The sequence below is a fragment of the Theropithecus gelada genome, chromosome 19 (genome assembly GCF_003255815.1).
Source record: "Theropithecus gelada isolate Dixy chromosome 19, Tgel_1.0, whole genome shotgun sequence".
Classification (NCBI taxonomy): domain Eukaryota; kingdom Metazoa; phylum Chordata; class Mammalia; order Primates; family Cercopithecidae; genus Theropithecus; species Theropithecus gelada.
The window spans coordinates 47,516,607-47,537,916 of record NC_037687.1 but is presented as its reverse complement, the minus strand read 5'-3'; the positions used below and the strand labels follow the sequence as shown (position 1 = coordinate 47,537,916).

Here is a 21,310-nt window from a genome sequence, read left to right as displayed (position 1 = left end):
GCAAATCCAGGATCAGAGAGAAGGTGCATGTGGCCAGAATTTTATGAGCAATGAGGAGAAGGTACAAGAGAGGAGAAGAACAGATCACATAGGGCTTTGAGGCTGCAGAAGAGTTGCAGAGACGTGAACCGAAGTCAGAGCTTTTTAGGAAGTGGACTTGGAGGGATGTCTTGATTCATTGTGTAGAAGTTCGTTGAGAGGGAACAATTGAGAGGCTGTCGGTCCAAGCTGCCTGGTGTGCTTAGCAGCAGGGTGGATGGATGGACATGCCATTTACTGTGACAGTGAGCACTGGGAGGAGCAGAGCTGGAGGGTCTGAGTTCTGATACCAGCTACCCACCATTAGGCCAAACTTCACAGGATGAGAGCACAGCTCTCTACAAAAATGCCTTCGTTTCACACACCAGTGCAAGTTTGGGCCCCCCCACCCCCAGACAACCCTCACTTCTGACCAGCTGGCTACAAATTCTGAGGTTCCCACCACCCGCTCAGGTTCAACAGTTCACTAGAACAACTCACAGAATTCAGGAAAGTGCTGTATTATGACTACAGATTTGTTATAGCAAAAGATTACAAATGAGAACCAGCCAAAGGGAGTGACACATGCAGCCAAGTCTTCGAGGGTCCCTTTGGAAGCTTTCATTATCTTTTCCCCGTGGAGTCAGGCCCATTACCCTCCTGGCACATCAGTGTGTTACACTATGTGGAGCCAACCAAAGAAGCTCCCCTGAGTTCCGGTGTCTAGTTTTTATTGAGGTTTCATTATGTGGGCACGATTGATTGAATTATTGCCCACAAGGCTGGACACAATCTCCAGCCCTTTTCTTCTCCTTAGAGGTTGGGCTGCTAGCACATGGCTCAAAGCCCTGACTCTCAGGCCACATGGTTGAGTGTTCTGGCATGGCCAACCCCAATCCTGAGTCATCTCCTTAACACAAATTAGGAGCTCACCCTGTCACCTGCTAGCACAGGCTCTCAGATGAGGTCTGAAGAACCTACCATGAATAACAAAGACACTCTCATCACTTAAAGTTCCGAGGATTTAGAGCATATCTTCCGGGAACTGGGGACAAACAGCAGCCAGATTCTTTATTCCTGGAGCGTAGAGTTTTAATATGGTTTGGCTGTGTCTCCACCCAAATCTCATCTTTAATTGTGGTTCCCATAATTCCCACATGTCGTGGGAGGGACCCAGTGGGAGGTAATTGAATTATGGGGGCGGGCCTTTCCTGTGCTGCTCTCGTGATAGTGAATAAGTCTCACGAGATCTGTTGGTTTTATTTATTTATTTTAATTTTTTTTTTGAGACAGAGTCTCGCTCTGTCGTCTAGACTGGAGTGCAGTGGCACAATCTCGGATCACTGCAACCTCCACCTCCTGGGTTTAAGCGATTGATTCTCCTGCCTCAGCCTCCTGAGTAGCTGAGATTACAGGTGCGTGCTACCACGCCTGGCTAATTTTTGTATTTTTAGTAGAGATGGGTTTCACTATGTTGGTCAGGCTAATCTTGAACTCCTGACCTCGTGATCTGCCCACTTTGGCCTCCCAAAGGGCTGGAATTACAGGTGTGAGCCACCACGCCTGGCCAGATCTGCCTGCCACCGTGTAAGACTTGACTTTGCTCCTCATTCACATTCTTCCATGATTGTGAGACCTCTCCAGCCACGTGGAACTGTGACTCCGGTAAACCTCTTTCCTTTGTAAATTACCCAGTCTCAGTTATGTCTATTAGCAGAGTAAGGAATGGACTAATACAAGGTTACCTCCCCGTAACCAGGGACGGAGGCCAGCCAATTTTTTTCTTGCACAGGAGGCAAGGCAGGGAACAACGAGCTGAGGTTTGACTATGTTGTGAGGCACTTTTAAAGCAGTCCACACAGAAATATGGAGTAAAGGGAGCTAGACTTACGGGGCTGAAGGCAGGAGTTCCGTCTGTGTTGGAAATGGGCATTTTCATATTACCATCTTGTAGATGTGTGGGTGAGATTGTTTCAGGAGTGTGTAAAATGAGAAAGGAAAGAGAACCTGGGCCAGTTTCTGTCTGTGCCTCAGATACCATCTGGGAAGCTATAAAACAGGCGCTTTTCCCCACCCACCACGCTTGTCCTCTGAAACTTACAATTGAGCTCAGAGTCTTATTCAATTTTTTTCCTTTTTGTTGAAGCAGTAGTCCATGGCACACATTTTGGTTTGTTTCCTATATCACAAGAAGAATCCTCCAATGTTAGAACCATTTCTCAAACCTGTTAATACCTCTGCGTAGGCATTTGGTTTAGTGTCTTGTTTAGATTCTCTAGATTAGCATTGTCCAATAGGACTATAGTGAAGGAAATGTTCAGTCTATGCACTGTCTAGTACAGTGGGCACATGTGGCTGCTGAACACTTGAAATGGGGTAGTACAACTCAGGAACTCAATTTTTTTAAATTAATCTGATTTAATTTTTAAATATGTACATATTTTCTGTCAATAAACAATTAGAAATTATAAATATCACTGAACAAAGACCTTATTTACCAAAGAAAAACTCATTTTTAGAGTGTATATTCCTTTATAAATCTCCTCTAATTCATACCATTTCTATATTGGGGAATTATTTGAGAAGAGTAAATCTGTTTTCCTTTCGTGTTCCTACCTCATCAAAATTAGGTAGTGTTTAATGAAAATACTTTGATGTTATTTTTTAACATTTTGAAGTAGTTGTAATTATTCAGAGAGTAAAAGTGTTGCTTATATAATAGACAAGTCATACATTGAATTTATGCATTCAAAATTATTTTTAAATGCTTGTTGTATTGTTTGTATGTGAAAAGTGGAAACCCTGAAATAGCAACTGGAAAGTTAAAGGAAAAGATACTAGTTTTACATGGTCTTAGAAAATACATATCTAGTATCCTTTCTCAGCATATTTTTGAAATTTTAAGTTATTTTTCTGTTGTCTTAATGCTGGGAAATTGAAAGTATTCAAGATTTTTTAAAATACTGTTTATTGAATGTCTGTTACATGCTTGGAACTATTTGGGGGCATTTTAATACATACTGTATTTATTTGTACCTATTTTTTGAGACAGGTTCTCACTCTATCACTCAGCCAGTGGCACAATCAAGGTCACTGCAACCTTGAACTCCTGGGCTCAAGCAATCCACCCACCTCAGCCTCCCAAGTGGCACCGGCTAATTTTTTCATTTTTTGTAGAGACAGAGTTTCACTTTGTTGCCCAGGCTGTTCTTGAACTCTTCACCTCAAGCAAGCCTCCCACCTGGGCCTCCCAAAGTGCTGGGATTATAGGTGTGAGCCACAATGCCCGACCTACATATTTGTGTAATCTGCCTATCTTTAGAGCCCAAACACTAACTCTAAATTGCCCTTTCAGTGCAACCAGCTTTTTTACTGCCCTTTATTGTAAACAAAAACAAAAAGTAAACCACCCCCCGCCTTTTTTTTTTTTTTGAGACAGAGTCTTGCTCTGTCACCCAGGCTGGAGTGCAGTGGCACGATTTTGGCTCACTGCATCCTCCACCTCCTGGGTTCAAGCGGTTCTCCTGCCTCAGCCTCCCAAGTAGCTGGGATTACAGGCAGGCGCCACCGTGCCCGGCTAATTTTTGTATTTTTAGTGGAGATGGGGTGTCACCATGTTGGCCAGGATGATCTCGATCTCTTGACCTCGTGATCCGCCCACCTCAAATTCCCAAAGTGCTGGGATTACAGGCATGAGCCACCACGTGCAGCTAGTGAAAGCCCATTTTCTTACTTGGTGTTCTGCCCTTATGGTGCCTGGCACGTCATCAGTGCTAAGTAGCTTTCAGTATTCTGCAGTAGACTCAACTGCTGGGGCTGAGGGGTATGGGGTAGGCAGAGGAAAAGGGGAGGCACTGGCTGCTGTGAAGGATCTGGATGGGAACTAGAACCAAAGGATATGACTTCCAGAGCTTGCCTTTGAGGATACGATATGGTTAGTCCTGGCAGTTACAGGAGCCAGTGGATGCATTTTAAGTGATTTTTGTTTAGTAGTTTTGTTTTTTATTGTGGTTGTTGTTGAGATGGAGTCTCACTCTGTCGCCCAGGCTGGAGTACAGTAGTGTAGTCTTGACTCACTGCAACCTTCGCCTCCCGAATTCAAGTGATTCTCCTGCCTCAGCCTCCTGAGTAGAGTAGCTGGGATTACAGGTGCGCACCAACACGCCCAGCTAATTTTTGTATTTTTTAGTAGAGACGAAGTTTTGCCATGTTGGTCAGGCTGGTCTCGAACTCCTGACCTCAGGTGTTCCGCCCATCTTGGCCTCTCAGAGTGCTGGGATTACAGGCGTGAGCCACCACGCCCTGCCATGTATTTGATAGATCTGTATAGCCTTCCTTTTTATTTTCTGAGTGTGTATTTTTTTTAAATTATTGAAACTATGTTGTAACAATAATGACAAAATTTTAAATGAAAAAATTACTTAATATTCATTACCCTTAACAAAAAGCAGTTTTCATTTTTCCCTTCTATTCTTCCTCCTAAGTGCCTAAATATTTTACTTATTTATGACCCGAGTATAGCTAGTTTTTATAATCTACCTTATCTGCTGTTACATCCTATGCTTTTTCCATGTATACATTTTCACAAAACTTTTATAATTACGTAAGTAGTTATGGTTTTATAATTTAATATTTTTGAAGTTTTTATACTCTTGATTATTCCACTATTTTCATGCTCCCAACTTTGGATAGCTAGATTGTTTATAATACTACAGTTAAATTCCTAACATGGCTTACTTATTCTCACTTTAAAGTGGCAATGTAGTGGTTATCAGTTCCTTCTTTCTTGGAATTCCCTCAGAGCAATTAAGGAATGTGAAAAATAGATAATCAAGTTCCAACTTTGATCAAGGGGGCTGCTAAATCCAGTGGCACTCAGAAAGATGCTGAGAGAAAAGTCTGCGGCCAGGCATGGTGGCTCATGCCTGTAATCCCAGCACTTTGGGAGGCCAAGGCGGGCACATCACTTGAGCCCAGGAGTTCAAGACCAGCCTGGCCAACATGGCAAAACCCTGTCTCTGCTAAAAATACAAAAATTAGCCAGGCGTGGTGGTGCACTCCTGTAATCCCAGCTGAAGCAGGAGAATCGCTTGAACCTGGGCGGGAAAGATTGCAGTGAACCAAGATTGCGCCACTGCACTGCAGCCTGGGTGACAAAGCGAGACTTCATCTCAAAAAAAAAAAAAAAAGAGGAGTCTGCAAGCTGCAGGGGTCAGATAAAGTGAGTAAAGCATCGTCCTCCAAAGTTAGTGGCATCTCCTTAGGGGTAAAACCAACAGTGCCTTGAGTAGGACCATGGGATGAGTGTGCAGGCTATAGTGGCAGCAGCTCTCTTGGATCCACTCTGCTATGAAGAACAGCACGCTACACAGGCCGGCCAGAAGGAGTGATCACAGAGACAAGCCATATTTGTAAGAGATGGGATTTAAGAGGACAGTAATGAAGGGAGGCAACCTGCATTTTGAAGATCCCCAAAGCTATCAAGTTCTGTTGACTAAAATGAGGAAAAGACTAAATAACTCACCCTTGTAAAACACCCTATATAATGAAAAATCTTGCTGACCTGAGCTTTGTGCCCAGCCTCGCCCCCACATGAACTTCCTGCAAGTAGCTTGTGTGGTAAGAACTTGCCACATTCAGACATAACTGATAAGGAAGGAACTGGGACAAGATTGTCCAGTGATACTGCAACAAAAAAGGGACGAGAACAACAAGTAGACATCATTGATGAAGAACAGTCCTCAGAAGAATTTTACGGTGGAGATGTGGAGGTTGTAACCACACATGTCACATTAAAAGATAATCATTTGCCACTGTGGAAAATGCATACAAAGGAGAAGCGTAAGAAGCTGTGTACCTTCTTCAAGGGGGAACAGGAAAAGAACAAAAGGAAGTGAAACATGAACTGGCAGACTTTAGACAAGAAATAGAATTACAAGGTAGAATCATTGTAGAAATTATGACCATCTCGGATGCACCATACAGGAGACTAGAATCTGCAGAATGTACAGAAAGAGCAATGTTGGACAGGACTGAGAGAGGTCAACAAAATGAAAGGAAGATTGAATAAAGTGACAGTATGAGAAAGCAAGTGACAATTGAGGACAAAGAGCAGCAAGCATGCATCATTTGTGTCCCAAAAAAAGAGAACCAGAACAATAAATCAGGAAAACAAAACAAAAAGCACGTGTTTAAAGATGTAATTCAAGGAAACTTTCCAAAAATAAAAGGAAATTTGAATCTAGTAATTGAAGGGGCAGAGCAGGTTCCGGGATAAATTGGCCTAGAAAAATCATTAGCAGGATAGAGTTCTCTGAAGTTGCTGGACTTAAATATATAAAGAAACCTTTGGACATTCTAGACAAAAAGATCAAGTTACCAATAAGGAGAAACAAAGGTCAACCTGGCATTCAGGTTCTCCACAGTAACGTCTAATGGTCAGAGACCATGAATGATGCCTAGAAAGTAGGGCCAGGTGCGGTGGCTCACGCCTGTAATCCCAGCACTTTGGGAGGCTGAGGTGGGCGGATCACAAGGTCAGGAGATCGAGACCATCCCATCCTGGCTCACACAGTGAAACCCCGTCTCTACTAAAAATACAAAAAACTAGCCAGGTGTGGTGGCAGGCGCCTGTAGTCCCAGCTACTCGGGAGGCTGAGGCAGGAGAATGGCATAAACCCGGGAGGCGGAGCTTGGAGTGAGCCCAGATCGTGCCACTGCACTCCAGCCTGGGCAACAGAGCAAGACTCCGTCTCAAAAAAAAAAACAACAAAAAAAAGAAAATGCTCAAGTAAGAGAAAGTGATTTATACGTTTTAACCCAGTCATTCCATTGCATGTAAAGACAGCATACAACCTTTTTTTCCCCCTAGAAATAATATATTTTTAAGAATACCTGAAAAAATTGGAAGAGGAAAAACTTGATCCATCCATGAGATACATGGAAAAACAATGACAGAAAGATGCTCAGTGGGGCTCAAATTTGTTTAACTATAGGACTAAAACTAAAAATTAGTGATAGAACAAAATGTATATGATACAGATATTGTCATATTAGGTGCAAGAGTAATGCAGGTCTTGTCATTATTTATTTATTTATTTATTTATTTATTTATGAGACAGAGCTTGCTCTGTCACCTAGGCTGGAATGAACTGGCATGATCTTGGCTCACTGCAACCTCCGCCTTCTGGGTTCAAGCAGTTGTGCCTCAGCCTTTCCAGTAGTTGGGATTACAAGCCTGCACCACCATGCCTAGCTAATTTTTTTTTTTTTTTTTTTTTTTTTTTTGTATTTTTAGTAGAGACGGGATTTTGCCATGTTGCCCAGGCTGGTCTCGAACTCCTGAGCTCAGGCAGTCCACCCACCTCTGCCTCCCAAAGTTAGGATTACAGGCGTGAGCCACCATGCCCGGCCGCCATTACTTTTTGTTTTTTTTTTTTTTTTTTTTCTTTTTTTTTTTTTTGAGACGGAGTCTCGCTCTGTTGCCCAGGCTGGAGTGCGGTGGCCGGATCTCAGCTCACTGCAAGCTCTGCCTCCCAGGTTCACGCCATTCTCCTGCCTCAGCCTCCCGAGTAGCTGGGATTACAGGCGCCCGCTACCTCGCCCGGCTAATTTTTTTTGTATTTTTAGTAGAGACGGGGTTTCACCGTGTTAGCCAGGATGGTCTTGATCTCCTGACCTCGTGATCCGCCCGTCTCGGCCTCCCAAAGTGCTGGGATTACAGGCTTGAGCCACCGCGCCCGGCCCGCCATTACTTTTAAATGGCAAAAACCACAATCACTTTTGCACCAACCTAGTACATAAGAATGCCAACATAAGTAATAATGTTATAATACATAATAGTATAATAATAATATAGCAATGTAACATGTATAACACAAGATAAAAGAGGTAGGAGAAGAGAGGGTAAAAGATGGTGGAGGCTGACTGGGCACAGTGGCTCATACCTGTCATCCCAGCACTTTGGGAGGCCAAGGATCACTTGAGTTCAGTAGTTCAAGACAAGCCTGGGCAATATGGTGAAACCCCATCTCTAAAAAAATAAAAAAATTTGCCGGGCATGGTGGCACGTGCCCATAGTTCCATCTACTCGGGAGACTGAGGTAGGAGGATTACTTGAGCTTAGGAGGCAGAGGTTGTCATTAGCTAAGATTGTGCCATTGTCCTCCAGCCTGTTTGACAGAATGAGACCCTGTCTCAAAAAAAAAAAGGATGGGGGAGGCCAGCCGGCACAGTGGCTCACAGCTGTCATCTCAGCACTCTGGAGGGCAGAAGGTGGGAGGATTGCTTGAGCCCAGAAGTTCAAGACCAGCCTGGGCAACATAGTGAGATCCCATCTCTACAAAAATTTTTTTAAAATTAGCTGGGTGTGGTGGTGTGCACCTGCAGTCCCAGTTACTTGGGAAGCTGAGACAGGAGGGTCATCTGAGCTGGGGAGGTCAAGGCTGCAGTGAGCTATGATCACACCACTGCACTCCGGCCTGGGTGACAGAGTGAGACCCTGTCTCTAAAAACAAAAAAAAAAGAAAAGAAAAAAATTTTTTTAAAAATGGGTGGGAGTATCCTGATTTCTTTCTCTTTTATATCTGGAAGTCAAAATTTTGATTTAAAACTGGTAAGAAACACCAGCCTGGGCAACATGGCAAAAACCTGTCTGTACTAAAAATACAAAAAAAAAATTAGTCAGGCTTGGCACACAACTTACCCCCAGCTACTTGAGAGGGTGCGATGGGATGATCACCTGAGCACAGGAGGCCAAGTCTTAAGTGAGCCAAGATCATACCATTGCACTCCAGCCTGGGCAACAGAGCAAGACCCTGTCTCAAAAACAAAAAAAGATGGCAGTAGTCTTCAAGTTGATCTACAGATTCAACATGATCCCTCTGAGAATCCCAGGTGGACTTTTCACAGAAATTGACAAGCTAGTCCGAAAATGTAAACGGAAACTCATGGGACTCAGAATAGCTAAAACAGTTTTGAAAAAGAAAAACGAAGTTGTAAGACTCAAACTTTCTGATTTTAAAACTTACTACACAGCCACAGTAATCAAGACTCTTGTGCTGGCATAAGGTAGATGTATAGATCAGTGGAATAAAATTGGAAATACAGACATAAATCCTTAGATGATCAAGTGATTTTCAGCAGGGCACCAGGAAGGATGGTTAAGTAGAGAAAGAATAGTCTTCAATAGGCCGGGCGCGGTGGCTCAAGCCTGTAATCCCAGCACTTTGGGAGGCCGAGACGGGCGGATCACGAGGTCAGGAGATCGAGACCATCCTGGCTAACACAGTGAAACCCCGTCTCTACTAAAAATACAAAAAAACTTAGCCGGGCGAGGTGGCAGGCGCCTGTAGTCCCAGCTACTCGGGAGGCTGAGGCAGGAGAATGGCGTGAACCCGGGAGGCGGAGCTTGCAGTGAGCTGAGATCCGGCCACTGCACTCCAGCCTGGGTGACAGAGCCAGACTCCATCTCAAAAAAAAAAAAAAAAAAAAAAAAGAATAGTCTTCAATAAATGGTCTATAAACAAATGGATATTCACATGCAAAAGAATGAAGTTAGACCACTGCCTCACACCACACACAAAAATTAACTCAAAATGGATCATAGGCCTGAATGTCTAAAACTGTAAAACATTTAGAAGAAAACATACAAATGAATCTTTATAACCGTGGAGTAGGCCAAAACTTCATAGAGACAACACTAAAAACACATGATTAAAAATAAATAAATAAATTTGTCTTCATCAAAATTAGACATTTTCATACTCCAAAGTACACCATCAGGCCAGGCGCAGTGGCTCATGCCTGTAATCTCAGCACTTTGGATGCCAAGGTGGGCAGATCACTTGAGGTCAGGAGTTCAAGACCAGCTGGGCCAAAATGGTGAATCCCTGTATCTACTAAAAGTACAAAAATTAGCCAGGTGTGATGGCACACATCTGTAGTCCCAGCTACTAGGGAGGCTGAGGCAGGAGGATCACTTGAACCTGGGAGGCAGAGGTTGCAGTGAGCTGAGATGGCGCCACTGTGCTCCATCCTGGGTGACAGAGCGAGACTCCGACTCAAAAAAAAATTAAAAATTGAAACTTGAAAGTCAAAATTATTCCTTGATCCGTGGGCTGTAGAATGGATTTTGTGTTAGCAGGTGTGAAAATAACACAAATCACCAGATGCATTATCAATGAGCAGTAGTATTTTGAAAAGAATTTTTTTTTCTTCCTGAGTAGTAGGTCTCAACAGTGGGCCTAAAATATTCAGTAAATCATGCTATCAAAACATGTGCTGTCATCCAGGTTTTGTTGTCCATCTCTAGAGCACAAGCAGAGTAGATTTCACATCATTCTTAATAAGGGCCCTAGGATTTTCAGAATGGTAAATGAGCATTGGCTTCAACTTAAAGCCGCCAGCTGCATTAGCCCCTAACAAGAGAGTCGGCCTGTGCTCTGAAGCTTTGAAGCCGGGCATTGACTTCACCTCTTGCGCTGTAAGAGTCCGAGACGACATCTTTCAATAGAAGGCTGTTTCATCTACATTGAATGTCTGTTGTTTAATGTAGACGCCTTCATCAGCCATCTTAGCTGGATCTTCTGGATGACTTGCTACAGCTTTTCCATCAGCACTTTCAGCTTCACCTTGCACTTGTATGTTAGGGAGATGGCTACTTCCCCTCAACCTCATGCACCAACCTCTGCTAGCTTCCAGCTTTTCTTCTGTAGCTTCCTCACCTCTCTAGCCTTCACAGAATTGAAGAGAGTTAGGGCCTTGCTCTGGATTAGGCGTTGGCTTAAGGGAATGTTTTAGATGGGTTGATTTTCTATCAGAGCATTAGACTTTCTCCGTATCAGCAATGAGTCTGTTTTTCATTCTTATCATTGGTGCGTTCACTGGAGTAGCACTTTTAATTTCCTTCCATAACTTTTCCTTTGTGTTAACAGCTTGGCTGTTTGGCACAGGAGGCCTAGCTTTTGGTCTCTCTCAACGTTCGACATGCTTTCCTCACTAACTTACCATCTCTAGCTTTCCATTTAAAGTGAGAGATGTGCCACACTTCCTTTCAACGCTTAGAGGCTATTGTAAAGTTAGTAATTTCGATATGATTGTGTCTCAGGGAGCAGAGAGGCCTGGGGAGAGGAAATGAGACAGAAGAATGACAGAGGTATCAGAACACACACAGTTCAGTTCACCGTCTTACATGGATGGGTGTGGTTTATTGTGCCCCAAAACAATTACAGTAGTATTGATGACATCAAAGATCACTGATCCTAGATCCCATGACAAGTATAATAATAAAGAAAAATGTGAAATATTGGAAGAATTACTAAAATGTGACGGAGACAAAAAATGAGCAATAGCTGTTGGGGAAATGGCGTTGATAGTTGTTTGATGCACAGTTGCCACTAAGTTTCAGTTTGTAAAAACACGTTATCTGCAAAGGGTAGGAAAGCGAGACACAGTGAGATGAGGCGTGCCTGAAGTCATTTCCCTTTATTTACAATGTGTTCTTTCTTTGGTGTTTTTTTGTTGTTGTTGTTGTTGTTTGTTTGTTTGTTTTTGAGACAGGATCTCGCTCTGTCTCCCAGTCTGGAGTGCGGTGGTGCGATCTTGGCTCACTGTAGCCTCGACCTCCTGAGCTCAGGTGATTCTCCCACTGCAACCCCACGAGTAGCTGGAACTACAGGTGCATACCATCGTGCCCAGCTAATTTTTTATATTTTTGGTACAGACTGGGTTTTGCCATGTTCCCTAGGCTGGTCTTAAAGTCCTAGGCTCAAGTAATCCACCTGCCTCAGCCTCCCAAAGTGCTGGGGTTATAGGCGTGAGCCACCACACACAGCCGCATTCTTCTTTCTTGTTGGAACATACACATCTTTTGGTCAAGTACTAAATTCCTGCACCTTTTTGTTTCCCCAGAAAATAAATGTGCAGTGATAAGGAAGGCAGTTCTCCTTTGGCTGTGAGCACCAAGGTCACTCTTCTTTTTAGTCTTTTTTCCGTTTGCTAACATTTTCCACCTATTTACTTGATATCGCCGAATTTGCATGACTTCCCATTGAATACTCCTGCAAAGCAAGGAGACTTTAGAATAGATAGGGTTAATCCACACAATACTAGCACAGTAGTGCTAAGACTGCTGATTGCCTGAGTGTGGGCCCAGTGGAAGAACTGTCGCTTCAGCAGCAGACTGCCCTCCTCACAAGCCCTGCTTGGCACTTCTCACATGCCACGGCTTTAATCAACTCTAGGGCAAGAATCATTCCCCTCTAACAGATGGACATGAATTTAACCAGACAATAAACCATGTATGTGCCATAAATATGTTTGCTGAGGGCATGATTCCCAGTACAGAACTTTAAGAACAGCTGTCTTATGGGCTACTATTTCTTGGTGAGATGATTTGTTAACCTCATTCTGAAACAGATTACATTTATAAAGTTAATTTTTCGGTGGCTTCCCCACTACTAACAGTCTAATTATTTTGGGGGACAATTTTTGTAAACAAAACTTTTTTTTTTTTTCCTGAGACAAGAGTCTCACTCCATCACCCAGGCTGCAGTGCAGTGCCGGGATCTCAGCTGACTGCACCTTCCACCTCCCAGGTTCAAGCAATTCTCATGCCTTAGCCTCCCAAGTAGCTGGAATTACAGACATGCGCCACAATGCCCGGATAATTTTTGTATTTTTAGTAAAGGCAGGGTTTTGCCATGTTGGCCAGGCTCATCTCAAACTCCTGACCTCAAGTGATCTGCCCACCTTGACTTCCCAAAGTGATGGGATTGCAGGTGTGAGCCACTGCGCCCGGCCTGTAAACAGAACTTTTTTACATGAGTTGTTTTTGTTTTTTTTAAAGCAGGGTGAGGAAGACTTTATTCAGGACCATCGTGATAGCTGTAGGGACCGCTGCAACAAGGTCTTGCAGTGGTGGAGAGAGATTGTACTCAACTCCTAGTATAGCATGGGTGAGTAGGAATGGGCAACCAAGGAGCGGGGTGGGGTCAGTGGCTGGGAAACGAGTAAGAGGAACCACTGGGGTGCGGGAGATTCTGGCTCAACCAGGCTTAGAGGATTCTTGCTAAAGGCAGGCCAGGGTGACCAGACATTATGTGGGGGATCTATTTACGTGAGATTTTTTAAAAGCTAATTTGATGTTTCCTTTCCACATTGGGTGTCGTTTGTCTCAAAGGACTCTTTAGCCTTCGGGCATTGCCAGCAACTTATCTGAGTGCCTGTAGGGAATGTGATGAGTCATTGTGAGCAGTCATTTTATTTTCCTTTTGTACTTCTGTTAAGTTACTATATACACTGTTACTTCAGTGGTTTTAAGTACCATTGTGGTACTTAAACCATGTGGTTTTTTGTTTGTTTGCTTTGTTTTGTTTTTGAGACAGAGTCTCACTCTGTCTCCCAGGCTGGAGTGCTGTGGCGTGATCTCGGCTCACTGCAACCTCTGCCCTCCGAGTTCAAGTGATTCTCTTGCCTCAGCCTCCCGAGTAACTGGGATTGCAGGTGCCTGCCACCACGCCCAGCTGATTTTTTGTATTTTTAGTAGAGACGGGGTTTCACCATCTTGGCCAGGCGGGTCTTGAACTCCTGACCTCATGAGCCACCTGCCTTGGCCTCCCAAAGTACTGGGATTACAGGCATGAGCCACCGTGCCCGGCCAGCTGTACAGTTCTTTATAAATACAAATCTTTTGTCTTTCTACTACTTTCTGTCATTATCTTCAAAGATGTTTTCGTTCTGTCAACATTGCATTCCCCATGGAACCTGTGCAAATTGAAATATGAAGTATTTGTTCGTTTTGCATTCTTTAGAGGATAACTACTATTGGTGTATATTTTCACGGGTGTGATCTACCAAGCGAAGTATAAATTGCCATAAAACTGGAAAAGTGTTTGAATGAGTGAAGCAGATGTTCTGTTAGCATGAAGCAGATGTAAAACTTGCAAGTGTCTGTCTAATAAAGTATAGCATTTGGTTCTATACAGCTGGTGCCAGATTACCAATTAATCATGTTTGAATGCATTTTTACTAATTAGGTCCCCCTCTGTTCTTTATGCATTCTGGCTGTATTAAAGGGAGGGATGGGACACAAAAGCTTTCTACCTTTAGTATGTTGAGCAACGTTTTTTCTTATTCTCTGGTCTTTTATTCTTAGAACCATATAATTCACTCTTTCATTCTTTATTGGCTCTCCAGTTTGATTTGGGATGTAGATGTGACATGAGGATTTTCATACTCCTCGAGTGCCTTTGAACACTTTAAGGAAGCTAAAGAAAATAATATAATTAATGTTGTTTTTCTTATTTGCATGGACAAAAGCTAGTATTTGCTCAGTTAACATCAATTCATAGCCTCTGTGGCTATTTGACTGAGTACATTCTAGAAACAAGTGATACCAGGTTGGGTTTATGTTCTTAAAAGCAATAGAGCACTTTTTCTCAAAGATAAAAAATGAGTGGGTTAACATAACTACCCGGAAGAATTGCCTTTACTGCTATGAAAGATACAACACAAATCACTCGCAATGAAAGTTAGAAAAGTTGTATCATTATGTATTAGCCTTTTTATGAAGCAAGTGTGTTATTGAAATTAAATTTTAGGCCCAGGCACTGTGGCTTCTGCCTGTAATCCCAGCACTTTGGGAGGCCATGGCAGGAGGATCACTTAAGCTCAGGAGTTCAAGACCAGCTTGGGCAACATGGCGAAACTGTACCTCTACAAAAAATACAAAAATTAGGCAGACATAGTGGCATGTGCCTGTAGTCCCAGCTACTTGGAAGCTAAGGCGAGAGGATCATTTGAGCCTGGCAGGCGAAGGCTACGATGAGCCGTGATCAGGCCACTGTACTCCAGCCTGGGTGACAGAGTGAGACCCTGTCTCCAAAAAATAAATAAATAAATTTCAGAACCTGATGGGCCTTTTTTTAAATGTTTGATTTCCTCAAGCATTTAAAACAAAATTTGTTTTCTGTGAAAGGAAGTTCAATATGTAAGGTTTGCTACCGTACCTCTCATTTTTCTAAAAGGAGTTAGCAAACAATGATAAAAAGATTTAGAGGGTAGCAGAAATATATTAAATAAATAATTTCTAAGTCTGAAGATAATAGCATGAATGATTCTTATTTATTTATTTATTTATTGAGGCAGGGTCTTGCTCTATCATCCAGGCTGGAGTGGCTTGATCATGGCTACTGCAGCCTTAGCCTCCCAGTAGGCTGAGTCTCAAACAATCCTCCTTCCTTAACCTCCCCAGTACCTGGGAATTCAGGTACATGCCACTATGCCTGGCTAATTTTTTTTTTTTTTTTTTTTTTTGGTAGAGACAGGGTTTTGCCATGTTGCCCAGGCTGGTCTTGAATTCCTGAGCTCAGGCAATCCACCCACTTTGGCTTCCCAAAGTGCAAGGCTGTAGGCGTGAGCCACCGCACCCAGCCTGAGTAGTTCTTTTAATGAAATGTTTATTACCATATGAAAATTAGTTGGAGTTAGGGGAAAGCAAAATGAGCTAAAAGAAATTCATCAGCTGGAAAATGAGATGTTCAGTATTTATCCTTTCCCCCACTGGGTTTGTGGAATGTGGATCTGCTATAATATGAAAAAACATGGCCGGGTGCGGTGCCTTAAACCTGTAATCCCAGCACTTTGGGAGGCCGAGGCGGACGGATCACCTGAGGTCGGGAGTTCAAGACCAGCCTGACCAATATGGAGAAACCCCTGTCTCTACTAAAAATACCAGATTAGCTGGGAGTGGTGGCATATGCCTGTAATCGCAGTTACTAGGGAGGCTGAGGCAGGAGAATCGCTTGAACCTGGAAGTTGCAGGTTGCGGTGAGCCAAGATCACACCATTGCACTCCAGCCTGGGCAATAAGGGTGAAACTCCATCTCAAAAAAAAAAAGACAGATTGAATTATATTTTAGACAATGTGTTACAGATTCTAGGACATGGTTTGTTTTGTTTTTAACACTGGTGTAAAAGAATCTCTAATGACATAGATAATAACTTTTTATTTATGCTTTTACAGGTACAGGTTAAGTATCCCTCATCTGAAATGCTTGGGACCGGAAGTGTCTTGGATTTCAGATTTTGGGTTATTTGCATATACATAATGAGAAATCTTGGGGATAGGATTCAGGTGTAAACATGAAATTCGTTTATGTTTCATGTATACCTTATGCACATAGCCCGAAGGTGATTTTATACAATGTAGTTCGTAAGTTTGTGCATGAAACAAAGTTGGTAGATGCTGAACCATCAGAAAACAAAGGTGTCACTATCTCAACCATCCTAGTGGGCAATCTATGATTATTTGGCATCACCATTGTTCCTGACTCTGAATTTACATGCTACCTTTATAAGTAATCATTTTCTTATACTTATTCACACATAAGTACTTAACAATAAAAAATATGACATACCATCAGTACAGTGAAAAAAATAACACTTTCAGGGTAACTTGTGGCATCATTTTGGCTCTCAAAAAGTATCCGATTTTAAAGTATTTCATTTGGATTTCAGCTTTTCAGGTTAGGGCTGCTTAACCTATAGATAAAGTGTATCATCCAACAGTATTAATTGCATTATTCCAGAAAGTCTTCAGTGTCATTATTGTCTATTGCTTCTATGTTTTACAGTAATAATTTAAATTTAATAAAAGTATCTTGTAACTAAATTGGCTAATAGCTATTACTTTAGATTTTCAGTTCTTCTAGGGTTGAATACTTCCCTAAAGGCAGTTTAAATATTTCATATATCCATTTACCTGCATGAACCTCTTCCCACCAGGGTTACACTTGTCAGAGTAAAATTCATGTGTCTGCCTTATTTGACTACGAATGCCTTTTAATCTTAGAATAAAAAGAAAATGATGGATCTTATGTAATACTGGTAGCTTTTAGGTAGGTGTCTAATGCAATTATATTTCTTTTCATGTGGGAGATTTTTTTTTCTGCCATCCCTTTTTGTGTCTCACTGATATTGCATAGGAATGATGATGTATTCTTTAAAAATTTTTTTAAGATTAAACATTCACTAAAGTAGAGAATAGTAGGACAGACTCCCATGTATCCCTCACTCAACTTTACCAATGATCAGCCTTCCATTCTTGTTTGCCAAAATTTTTTGAGATATATTTTCAGAGTTTTTTCTCTTTCAAGTTGCAGTTATATATCCTTTCTACAGGAATAATATGTATTTAAACCAAAACTAGGTCATGTAAACCCATAGGATCTAACTCTGTTTCAGGAAGTGGAGCGAGAAATCTCATTCAGAACAGAGTGTGGCTTGTATTACTCCTACTACAAGCAGATGCTGCAGGCTCCAACCCTCGTGCAAGGTAATTACAACTGATAGTTTCGTTTGGGGTCTTCTGCGTTTTTTTCAATATTTTAGTCAGAAGTACTGTGTACTAAAAACTACTTAAATGCTCTCTAGAACATGTGTAGCTTTTCCTTGTTAATGTCTAATCATTCCATGAAAATGTCTTTTTTGCTCTGGAAGAAGTTATGTAATACTTTATATAACCCTCCTCTCTTTGCCTTCCAGCTCTGTTCCATCCCAAAAGTAATACCTTTACAATTTCATCGTTTTGTTGCTGAATTTTCTCATGATCATTTTGGAAGGGGTCTTTGCAGGTGAAAGGAGTATTGTCTGAGAACAGGAGGCATTTTGGTAACACAAATAAAAATTACAGTTGTCTCTCTTGTCCCCAGTGCCCCCATTCATTCCTTTATTTCACAGTCGCCATTTTCCTGCATTTTTACTTACCCTGAGTGGGTTAGACCCCACACTCTGCCTTTACTCCATCTAATGAAAGCCCCAACATGCATCTCTTCTACCTAATATATACTTGATAGGCTTAGCATGAGTGCATGTGACAGAAAAACTGCTCTTTTATAGGCTTTATTTGGAGTCGGCTTTGACATTTTTGGTGGCAGTTATTCATAAATTAGTTGCAGTGGTATGATCATAGCTCACTGCAGTCTCAATCTCCCAAGCTCAAGCAGTCCTCCTGCCTCAGCCTCCCAAGTAGCTGGGACTACGGGTGTGCACTACCACATTCGTTTTTTGTTTTGTTTTGTTTCTCTGTGGAGACGAAGTCTCACTATGTTGCCCAGGCTGGTCTCAAACTCCTGAGCTCAAGTGATCTTCCTGCCTCAGCCTCCCAGAATGCTGGAATTATAGGCATGAGCCACTGCACCCAGCCCATAAGTGATGTTTTGTACTTGTAGTTTTATCACCTAGGAGACATGACATTTTGGTTATCTTTGGTTTTGTGCCATAAAAATTAATGAGTTGGTCCCTGTGTTGATAGACAGATTCATCCATAATGAGGGTAATTACTCACCAGCCCTTTACTGGTTTTAGCAGCCATTGATGATTATCGTCTGTAGTTCTTATTTCAGTAGGGATGCAAATTAGTGACCTTCTAATTCTGTCATTCCTCCTGTATTTATGAGTTGGAACTCTGTTATATAGAGAAACTTCTCATTGTTTGGCTACCTTGCAGTACAGTTTATACAAGAAAGGCAGGCTTAGTATTCATTTTTTCCCCATACAATCAAACCTTGTTATTCACAGATCGCATAGTTTTTACTTCCTAAAATGTACTTATAACCTAAAATCAGTATTAATAGTGCTTTCACAGTCATTCGTGGACATGTCCAGAGCAACAGAATAGTCTCTGGCATATGTGTTTCCCACAGAGACTGAATGAGGTGACACTCTGCCTCCTTGTCTCAGCTCTCACACTGCAGTGTCCTTTTCAGAAAATCTCTTTTATGCCATGGCCTTTGCATTGTTTTGCTATTTGTTGCAGTTTAAAATGATCCCCCAAGGCCAGGTGTGGTGGCACACGCCTGTAATCCCAGCACTTTGGGAGGCCGAGGCGGACGGATCACCTGAGGTCGGGAGTTCGAGACCAGCCTGACCAACCTGGAGAAACCCTGTCTCTACTAAAAATACAAAAAAATTAGCCGGGCATAGTGGCGCATGCCTATAATTCCAGCTACTCGGGAGGCTGAGGCAGGAGAATCGCTTAAACCTGGGAGGCAGAGGTTGTGGTGAGCTGAGATCATGCGACTGCATTCCAGCCTGGGTGACAGAGCAAGACTCCGTATCAAAATTTTAAAAATAAAAAAAATTAATGAATTAAAACACAACAGACTGGGTGGCTTAAATGGCAGAAATTTTTTTTCTCACAGTTTAGGAGGCTGGAAGTCTGAGGTTAGGGAGCCACATGGTCAGGTTCTAGGGAGGCCTGTCTTCCTGGCTTGCAGACAGCCACCTTCTTGCTCTGTCCTTACATGGCAGAAAGAGAAGAGCGAGTTCTCTGGTGTCACTTCTTTTAAGGCCACTAATCCCATCATGAGGGCCCATAACTCTCCAACCTAAGAGTTGGAGAGTTATCCATCCGTAACACTCCTGTGTTAGACTTCAGGCTTGCCGTAATGTAATACCACAGACTCCGTGGCTTAAACAACAGAAATTTTTCTCTCCCTTCTGGAGGCTAGTCCAAGATCCTCGTGCTGTTAGGATTGGTTTCTATTGAGGCGTCTCTTCCTGGCTTTGTAGATGCCCTTTTCTTCTTGTGTCCTCACATAGCCTTTCCTGTGTGCAAATGCAGAGAGAGCACAAGGGCAAGCTCTTGTCTGTTCCTCTTATAAGAACACCAGTCCTATCAGATTAAGACCCCAACTGTGTGACCTCACTTACCCTTTATTGCCTCCTGTAGGCCCTGTCTCCAAGAACAGTCATATTGGGGGTTAGGGCTTCAGCATACAGATTTGAGGGGGACACATTTCAGTCCACAGCACCTCCTATTGAGGGACATCTGGGTTGTTTTGGATCAATCTTTTGCTGGTACAAATGGTGCTGCATGAGTGACCTTGTGCCGATGTCATTTTGTCTTTTTGCCAGCCTGCGTGTGGGATTGATTCCTAGACACAGGCTTTCTGGGTCAAAGGGTAAATTCCTATGTGATTTTGCTAGATACTGCAAAATTCCTCTCCATAGAGATGACACCATTTTGTATTCCCAACTATAGTATATAGGAGTCTACTTTTTAATAATCTCACAGAGTGTATTGTAAAACTTTTTTTGCCAACGCAGTAGGTGAGAAATAGCATCCCTCAGGGTAGTTTTAATTTGCAGTCTTTTAATAGGAGCAAAGTTGAGCATCTTCTCCTATGGGGAAGGACTGTGTGCATGTTTTCTTCTGTGAACTGTCCATTCATGCCTTGGATTAATTAGCCTGGTTACAGTGACAGAGGACCTCTATGGCTTGGATCTCTATAACAGCAGGTCGAGTTCTCCTTCTCATGACAATGTCTGCTGTGAGGGAGCTGCAGCTCTACTCTGCCCCGAACATCCATGCATTCAAGCCCTATTTGGAATATGCCAGTGTCATGGCAGAGGGCAAGAGCAAGAGCTGGTAGAAACATGCCTTGTCTCCTAAAGCCTCTGCTCAGCTGTGACTTACATCCACTCACATGCCGCTGGTTAGAGCACATGGCCAAAGCTGTTCTGGGGAGTGGAGAAGGAAGGCCATGTATATTCTCCCAAAGGAGATACTGCAGGTCGCATAGCAGGAAGGCAGGGTGGAGAAATGTGAAATCCTCTTGCCCACATTTCTAGAGAAGGACCTTGTGGTGGTGGTGGTGGTGGTATTTGCATTCCAGTTACAAAAGTTTTAATTTGCCTATGTTTGTGTAAATGTTTAAATGATGTCCATCGAATGTGTGGTAAGCTCTTCGAGGGCAGGAGTATGGTTTTTTTGCTTACTATTATATCCCCAATGCCTACCACACTCTACAACATACTAAACAATCTGTGGATAGTTTTGAATGAATGAATAATTATGAGTGTAATTATTTTCTTCCTAACTTTTCACATACCAATCTTAGGTTTTCATGGCCTAATATATGATAATAAAACTGAATCTATGAAGACAATTAATCTCCTTCAGCGAATGAATATTTACCAAGAGGTTTTTCTCAGTATTTTATATAGAGTTCTACCCATACAGGTATGTTATGTTTTGTGACATTGAATTGTTAATATCAGATGAAAGTCAAAGCCTGCCATTTTGAGCTGAAAGTTGTCACATCTGTCCTTCCTATCTTCAACTGGTTTAGTAGAAAATCAGCAATACCGTATTTTTTCCATGTATATTGTGAACTTTATGTTTTGTAAGATATTGCTTTTTGTTTACATAAGATAAAAGGTTTTGTACATAGATGCTTCCTGGCTTATATATGTATGCAGCCTAGAAGCTAGTAAATACTTTCATTTG

At 42.3% G+C, this 21,310-nt stretch overlaps 1 protein-coding gene across 2 annotated transcripts in view; it reads left to right on the top strand.

Moving 5' to 3' along the window:
• DPY19L3 (dpy-19 like C-mannosyltransferase 3) overlaps positions 1-21,310 on the top strand; it is an 80,841-nt gene that overhangs the window by 9,958 nt on the left and 49,573 nt on the right. For both annotated transcript variants that reach the window (XM_025368679.1, XM_025368680.1), the window contains exons 4-5: positions 17,263-17,353; positions 20,922-21,043. In XM_025368679.1, coding sequence (XP_025224464.1) covers positions 17,263-17,353; positions 20,922-21,043 — 213 coding nt within the window. The remainder of the gene's footprint in view (positions 1-17,262; positions 17,354-20,921; positions 21,044-21,310) is intronic.